The following is an 8,701-nucleotide window of genomic DNA, read 5'->3' on the forward strand; positions in this document are numbered from 1 at the left end:
AAACAATATTAGGAAAAACCTTTATTTTCATACATTTATTTTGTCAATGAGATTTAATTATGAGAAAGTCTTAGAATTTAGATGTAGAAAAACTAATTGATTCATGAATCAATTATGGCATGATGTTTTGGGAAAATTTGTTTTGTAAGAGGGGTGTGTGCATGCTAGTGTTGGTTGATAGGTGGTGGTGGCAGTTTGGGAAGATGTTGAAGATATATGCATTTCAGAAAAATAAGACAGCCCTGGGTTCAGAAAGACATTTCCCATTTAACATATTAACATCGTTACAGTATACAGACAAGCAAACAATATAAACATGCTAAAAGAGGGAATGAAAATTGAAGCAACTCACGTAAAGAAAAAACAACTTCATCACTACCTTCCCGCAGAGATTCTTCAAAAGAAGAAAAAGGTGAGTTTGTAATTTTAACTCTCTAGTATGGTTCCACTCAGACAAAAGATGTGAGACCAAATTTGCATTCTTACAGCTTCCAAACTTACTAAGGAAATTGTGAAATGGTATAGACAGTTCAGTCTAGGACTAAAATCTCATTTTCATTAACCACAAGAGATAATTGCTTGTAGATATTTCAGAAATGAAACTAGTCTTTATTTTCCCACTTGATTTTTGAAATCCTAAAAGCTTTTCCTTCTTTTTAGCAAAGTCTTTCTGATGTCAGTCGAAGTTCAGGTGGACTTCCATCCAAAAGATCATCTCTGGATAGCAATTGTCTGGATAGTTCCAGAGACACTGATAATGGAACACCTTTTAATTCCCCAGTGTCTACAAACAAATTTTCTAAGCCTGATAGCCCTTCTGCTGGAGAAACGGAAAGGTGTGTATTTCAAATTTGTCCTTTCAATCGTCTGCTCAGTTTATTTGAGGATAATGTAAATTTTTCTATACCTTTACAAAATGTCTTTTTCAGTCATTAAAAGATTTTAAGCTACTAGTCAATTTTTCTTTAGAAATACATAACAATTTGTGGGTCATCCCATAGGAGATAATATAGGCTTATGAGCATGCAAGACTAGATAAGTACACAGAAATGTACAGGTTTTCTGCTTAAATTTTTCCCATTAATTGTCACTGGTTCGTTTGCCTTTCCCCCACCCTTTTTCTTCAGTATAATATTGAAGTAGGACTACTTGAAAGAAGGTTATCCTAAAGATACAACAGTGTTTTAAATAAGTACCATTGAAATAATTTAATGATGATAATTTAATACTTTTATTAGGAGTATTGCTGAGCCTGCTGCTGTAATTGTGGAGAAGCCACAGAGTATCCCGCCAGCTCAAGGACTATCCATTCCAGTCATTGGTGCAAGTAGGTATCTAGACTTTTATTATTAATGATTCTGCATAAATATTGTTATTAAAATCTTCTTTTTCCTTTTCAGAAGTTGACTCTACAGTAAAAGCTGTATCAACCCCAGCTGTGTGCACCATTCCTACTGTAGTGGGACGAAATGTCATTCCTAGAATTACAACACCCCACAACCCTGCCCAGGGACAACCACATCTGAATGGAATGTCAAATATAACTAAGAATATTACACCCAAGAGATCCCATTCCCCATCCATAGATGGGTCCTCTAAGAGGTTGAAAGACATAGAAAAGGTAAAGTTACAACTTTATTAATGATTTGGCAGTTGATTCTTTTTAAGTTAGCTTACTACTAAAGAAACTCAATTCTCCATAGTTATGTTAGTGTTCCCTAGAGTTGACTATTTGAAAAGATTTACCCAAACCCTAAAGGAATAATAGTAATTGGTCATCCTAAATTCAGATTATTAATGCGTCAGAAAATCTGAATGATTAGTCTTGAGTTTCTCTTTGATTTACACAGAAGTCATTGACAACTAAATTATCTTATTTCTTGTGTTATAATGTTTATTTCTTCTGCTTCCAGTAGGTGGTGGTAATACTATGTTTGTTAGAATCTGAATTGATTTAACTGAAAAGATTGCTCAAACTGTACAAATTAAGGGTGGCAATGAATTCAAATCTAATTTAAATTCTCTCTTCCCTCACCAATCCATGTTTGTAATAGTTTTTGATGCTAGCCTAATCACTAATTAGTCTTCTAGTTTATATAGATTTGTATGGTTTTTGCAAGTATGTAATAGCAACTCATTTTAATGTTTCAATTTTAGTTTATTCGACTTGAATCAACATTTAAAGACTCCCGTGCTGCTGAAGAGAGAAAAAGAAAATCAGTGGTAAATATATTAATAGTGTGATTCAGAATATTTAAAGAGCCATGTATCAGGAAGTACTTATTAGAAAATAGATCAGATTAGGTCTACTCTCAGATTTTGGTTTTGTTTTATTACAAGTAGGAATAAGTATTTGCCTGTAGGACAGAAAGTATATATAATAACATATATAATCTTTTGTTTTTAGGATGCCATTGGAGGAGAATCTATGCCTATTCCAACTATTGACACATCACGCAAAAAGGTAACAATCTTATTCATAGGTTAAAATCATAGGTAATCTACAAGTACAAAAAGCTTATTAAGAGCCCAGCACTAGAAAGGGGTAAGATTTTGTCACCATCCTCAAGGATAAGCAGTATTGGGATAGGGGTTATAGATAGCAAATAATGTATATGGTCCTGAATATATGTACCTCAAAAGTCTAGAAAAGGGAGTAGTTTAAGAAGACTTCATCGGCGGGGCACACTGGCTTACACCTGTAATCCTAGTATTCTGGGAGGCGGAGGCAGGTGGATTGCCTGAGCTCACGGGTTTGAGACCAGCCTGAGCAAGAGCAAGACCCTGTTTCTAAAAGTAGCCAGGCATTGTGATGGGTGCCAGCTACTTGGGAGGCTGAGGCAAGAGAATCACTTGAGCCTTAGAGTTTGAGGTTGCTGTGAGTTATGACACCATATGCTGTGAGGGAGACAAAGTGAGACTCTTGTCTCAAAAAAAGAAAAAGATGACTTCGTGATTTATTTATGTTCACTTTTTGTTTTTTATTTTTTGTTTTTGAGACAGAGTCTAACTCTGTTGCCCAAGCCAAAGCACCATAGTGTCTGCCTAACTCACAGTAACCTCAAACTCCTGGGCTCAAGTGATCCTCTTGCCTCAGCCTTCCAAGTAGCTGAGACTACAGGCTCACAACAACACCTAGCTAGTTTTTTTCTATTTTCTTTTTTTTTTTTTTTAAGTAGAGATGGGGTCTCGCTCTTGCTCAGGCTGGTCTTGAATTCCTGAGCTCAAGCAATTCACCCACCTTGGCCTCCCAGAGTGCTAGGATTATATGTGTGAGCCAATGGCATCTAAGTTTTCATTGTCCTGTTCTATACTTTTATGTAGTTTGAAAGTTTTCATAATTTTTTTTTACTTATTTTTTTTGAAACAGAGTCTCACTATGTCGCCCTGGGTAGAGTGCAGTGGCATCACAGCTCACAGCAACCTCCACATCTTGGGCTTAAGTGATTCTTTTGCCTCAGCCTCCCAAGTAGCTGGGACTATAGGTGCCTCCCACAACGCCTGGCTATTTTTTGGTTGGAATTGTCATTGTTGTTTTAGCAGGTCCGGGCCGGGCTCAAACCCACCAGCCTCGGTGTATGTGGCTGGCGCCCTACTCACTGAGGTACGGGGACTGAGCCAAGTTTTCATCATTTTTTGAATGGATGGAGATATAATATAGATATTTTTTTAGTTATCTAAAAACACAGGGTAACACAGGAAGATTAAGCAGTCATCTCTTGACAAGAAACTAATACACTATTTCCTTTGGTATAGCAATTGGTTTAACAAAGTCATCTTTTCAATACATATTCACACTCCTGCCAATTCTACTCTTTCTCTTAATCCGTCCATCTGTTTTACTCCTCTGACTGTAAAGGAAAAAGTTTCAAAAGCAAGAAATCTTGACTACTAGAAGGAAATATTCAACACATAATTGTTGAGGAGCTCAAGGGATTTGGAGAGAAACTTGGAGTTTTGTGACTGCTTTATTAGTTGTGCTTTTTATAATATATATGTGCTTTTCCTTTTTTGTTTTTATGTTCTTCTCATAGAGACTACCCAGTAAAGAATTACCAGACTCATCATCACCAGTTCCAGCAAATAATATCCGTGTCATCAAAAACTCCATTCGACTGACCCTAAATCGGTAAAAGCAGTGCCTCCTCACTTAAGTGAGCAAGCAATCATTTGGTGGCATAGATATAGCCACTGTTTTTCAAATAGAAGTGGCTGTCACTCATAAAATAAGGTGAAAGTTACAGTCATCAGCCTAACGACCTTGAAGTGGTTTTGAACTCTCACACTTTGACCTGCAGATGCTGTAGCATTCTCTCACTGATTGCTACATACACTTCTTTGAGGATCACCTACTATCAAATTGTCATCTACAGTATTATGGCTTTGCATTTGGAGGTTTTACTGCCTTAAATTTCAATGCTTGTTTCTCTGTTATGGGAACCAGTTCCTGGCCACTTGGACACTGATAAAACAAGTCCTGAACTCCTTTTTTCTTCTTTTCTTTTTCTTTTCTTTTCTTTTCTTTTCTTTTAAGTCTTATGTTGTAATCATTGTATAGCGCTAAAAAAGTTGAAAACAAAAAAAAATTGTCTTGTAATTTTCTAAATGTTAACACGTTTACTTTCTCATTGAAGCCACTTTGTGAAACCTGAGATGAATGAATGTGAGGTATCTTTTCTGCTTTCCTCATTTATGTAGATGTACTGTCTGTTCTGTTGATTTAAATTATTTTTTCCAGATTGGCACATGGAATATTTAAACTTTTGGGTTTTTTGTGCCTTTCTGTCCAAATGTTGCTTAGTTACCAGGGAGGATTAGTCCAGTGATTACATGAGTTGGGCACCATAAATTCTCTATATTTTGCCTCCCATGGAGGCCTTTGAAATGCATCTTTATTAAAAATCAAAATATAACCAGGATACTGAAAGTCAGTATATGAATGGTGAAATTGTTACATATCCTATCTGATGCCATTCTTGTTAGTTGACTGGTATTTTTTACTGAGGAGCAACTCATTCCAGCATCAACAATAAGATACCGTTTAAGTATGGCAAACTTGTATTTTTGAGGTGTAAAATTAACTAGGCATGATAATTCCTGACCACCATTATTTACCCCACAACTTCAAACAGTTTCTTCACAGACTAGGCATGCAGAAATAAGCAGTGGATTTTATTGAAACCTAAAGGCATTTTTGAATGACATTGTTACCAACCATTAATTGGCTCAGGACCTTTGTAATTTTTATTTAACTATATGAGTTATCTTTTTTTACACTGCTTTTTTCAATGCATTTCTTAATATTTTTTAAGTTTCACGAACGCATGCTCAGTTTATTAAAATCCATAACCATGTAATTCTTGTAATATGTTGATTCAGTGTTTTGTAAATGAAGTCGTATGTATTTTCAGAGTATTTTTGTATGTACTGTAAGATATCATCTTTTCAAAGAGAAACCTTTAAAACCTTGACTGTCTCTCTTTAGTCTAATTTTTTAAATATGGATTATGCTTGAATTATTATATTTAAAATGCAAATGTATAGATTGCACAGCCAGGAATGCCAATATGTTACCTTCTTCAGCTTTCACTCAGCATTTTAGTAGGTCCAGTAGGAAAAACACAAAATGGTACATCGAAAGGTGGGGCTGGGGGTGGGGAATACCTGGTTGTGTATTTTATAGGATGCCATTTAGCAGGTGGAGAAATAGTAGTCTATTTTCTCTTGCAAGCCCTTTATCATTGAGTTGAAATTCTTGAATTTGATTGTCAGAGAGCAGTATCCTCCCTTTACTACTATTATTCTCTAAGTCCCTGAAATGCAAAATCTACTGTTTAACTTTTACAAAGGAAAACATGGGGGAAAGTCTTAGAAGTATAGAAAAACAAGGGGAAAAATTATTGTTCCATTTATTCATTTTTTATATAGCAAAAGACAAGAATGAAATCCATAACCAAGTTGTAGCTTCCTTGGCAAAGCTGTTCTCTTAACCGACCCTTTTCCTGTATTCAAGATATACCTTATATCTTGGGATTTGTTCTACAAATATTGTATTTGAGCAAAAATGAATGATTATGAAAAGACCAAATAATTTGTCACCTGACTTCAGCCTTTGAAAAATGCGTTAACAAGGGATTTGATTAAATTTTATATACATGATGTGTGTGATTTTCTCTATTTAAATATCCCTGCTTTTAAATTGGCCTTCCAAGTCTCTTTAAGAATTCCCTATATATATATCCGTATTCACCCTGTTATATAAATAGATTCTTTGGAGCAACTAGTGGAGTTTTTCTTTAACAAGAAAGCAATAAGCCTAACTCTTGCACTGTAGTGTAGTCCTTTCTCTTAGATTAAGGGTCCATTCAATACCCAGGACATGGTCAATGGATCAACATTAAAACCCTCAAAAATAACATTCTTCAACCTATTTGGTAACTGAGGAATTGATTAGGTGCTTTTGAGATGGTGAGTTTGTCAGAAATAAAGTGTTTCTAACCTGATGAGTGGGTAGGACTTTTCTGTACATTTTATTACCATAGTTAAGAGGCCTCCATTGTACTGGTTATAAGAAAGTAAAGGGAGAAAGTATGGTCTGGTATTGTATGTGACGATCAGAGACACTTAAGTACATGTATTTGTTTTCAGTTATGGAACTGTGCCTATAAATATATTTTGTAAAGTCAAATAACATGTTCTTCAGTATATAGACAAATGTTCATTTGCACAAGGTTATTTTCAATCTGCTCATTTTTCAGTGATTAGGTCTGGAGAATAGTATAAATGAAAGGAAAACAATATCTGCTAGTTTAAACCTTAGAGACTTAAATTAATTCAAGATGGTACATGGCTTAAAACTTTATAAAATTGGGGCAGGAGAATAAATTTTAAAAGAGCTTAAAATAAGAGTCATTTTGTCTTAGGCACCAATTTAGTAGCATTATTAAAGTGCTTGCTTTACTGTAGTAGCAATTAATTCAAGATGGGCAGTGTAAAAATGGGTTAAACTACATTCCACAGCTTTGAAATAGGAATTCCTAACTTAGGGATCATGAACCCCTATGGAATCCTTTGTAATTGTGTATAAGAAGTTTTTGTTTATATGCATTTTTCTGGGGCAATTCATAGCTTTCATCAGCTTCTCAAAGTGATTCATGACCTAAAAAACAGTGGGGTGGGGGTTAGAAACAACCAGGATTGGATAATTCTAGAATATTTAGAATTTTCTTCATTTGATTTTGCTGGGGTATATTTCTGAAAGTGTACTGTGGCTCTTAACTAGTAAAATGGGCTGATGAAGGACTCTGGAACATCAAATTCCTGTTTGTTTATATACTTCATATGAAACGTCACAAAGTCCTCAGCATTTGGAAAAATGATTGAGAGTTACAGATGTTCTCAAAATAACTTGGATTCATTACAGGGTCAAACTTTATTGCAACAAATTTCACCTCATTGATCAGAGTACAATAGCTTAAAATGATCCTAATCCTTTGAATTCCATAGAATTAAATTCTCTCTTGCTCCTCCATGTTTATGGTTCAAGCCAAAACAGACCAAATCAATAAAAACTACTTTTTGTACAAATAAAATTTGGGGTGTGTTTAAACAACTACCTACTAAATTGTCCAAAGCTTAGACTTTGACTTGGTCATAGTGCTGATGATGGAAGAAAAGCACTAGTCTCAATAATGGTAACTATTTCCTTAAGACTTTTAAAAAGTATTGTACAGGATCATATCCTTCCAAATTCCCTATTTTTTCTGAGATAATTTTTCTGATATAATTTTATATTTGAAATCAGTTGATATTAAATGAAATGATCATCAAACTTGCTATAATTTTTAAGCTATTGCTGCATTTGAGCAAAGACCCAAGCAATTACTTTATAAAGTACTTAGGCTATCTTTGAGATAAATGGTGCTACATCACTCCACAGTATTATGTAAAATGGACGCAGCTGCTGTTCCTTTCTAGATAGCTGTTTGTGTAATTCATAATAATTTTTCCTGCCTTTTATTTGGATTGTCTTAGATGTACACATGAGCCTCATTATTTGTCTGGAATAAATCATCTAATAAACTTGCTTTGATAAATAGATGATGATTGAGTGATATTATTTGGAATAACTCAGAAGTACTTAGTTATTTTTCAGATTGACAACCAATTTGGTCATTTACCACTCAGACACCTTTTGGTAGATAATGGTATCCACTACCCACTTAATACGAAAGTAAAATTCAGACTCAGTTTGCCTCACACAGAATCATTTGTTAATCATTTATTGTAAGCAGTAGCACGATAAATACAACCTACTCTGAAAGCTTAACAAAAAGTATCCAGCACTATGTCTTTAGATGATCTGACCACACTTTTTCTGAAAGGGCCACTTGGAGAATCTCTTGTCAAGTACTACGGGCAAAAGTCTGTTATCCTTGTGGTGAGGATCAGGCTACCAGAGTCCCCTACTAGTGGCTAGATGCAGGTACATTTAGCAATCAAGCCTTGGGTATTATCCATACGAGTACCTTGTCACATTCTTATACCTTTCCTTATAGGAATGGACAATGACTTTTAACCAATACACATACTAGTACTGTGTTCACAAGTGTGTCTACAACATTAAGATTATTGTCAAGGCTCGGCACCTGTGGCTCAAGTGGTTAAGGCACCAGCCACATACACCTAAGGTGGTGGGTTC

At 35.1% G+C, this 8,701-nt stretch overlaps 1 protein-coding gene across 2 annotated transcripts in view; it reads left to right on the top strand.

The window, feature by feature from the left end:
- Positions 1-8,057, top strand: part of PAPOLG (poly(A) polymerase gamma) — a 43,654-nt gene extending 35,597 nt beyond the window's left edge. The window contains exons 16-22 of one of the 2 annotated variants that reach the window (XM_003787939.3): positions 291-412; positions 661-836; positions 1,239-1,327; positions 1,401-1,621; positions 2,158-2,223; positions 2,408-2,464; positions 4,035-5,469. In XM_003787939.3, the coding sequence (XP_003787987.1) occupies positions 291-412; positions 661-836; positions 1,239-1,327; positions 1,401-1,621; positions 2,158-2,223; positions 2,408-2,464; positions 4,035-4,133 (830 nt within the window). In that variant the 3' untranslated portion in view covers positions 4,134-5,469. Of the gene's footprint in view, positions 1-290; positions 413-660; positions 837-1,238; positions 1,328-1,400; positions 1,622-2,157; positions 2,224-2,407; positions 2,465-4,034; positions 5,470-6,703 lie in introns of those variants that run through there. The other variant, XM_023512103.1, reaches the window with a different exon arrangement.
- The last annotated feature ends 644 nt before the right edge of the window (positions 8,058-8,701 follow it).

The sequence above is a fragment of the Otolemur garnettii genome, unplaced genomic scaffold (assembly GCF_000181295.1).
Source record: "Otolemur garnettii isolate 467f Iridium unplaced genomic scaffold, OtoGar3 scaffold00024, whole genome shotgun sequence".
Lineage (NCBI taxonomy): Eukaryota > Metazoa > Chordata > Mammalia > Primates > Galagidae > Otolemur > Otolemur garnettii.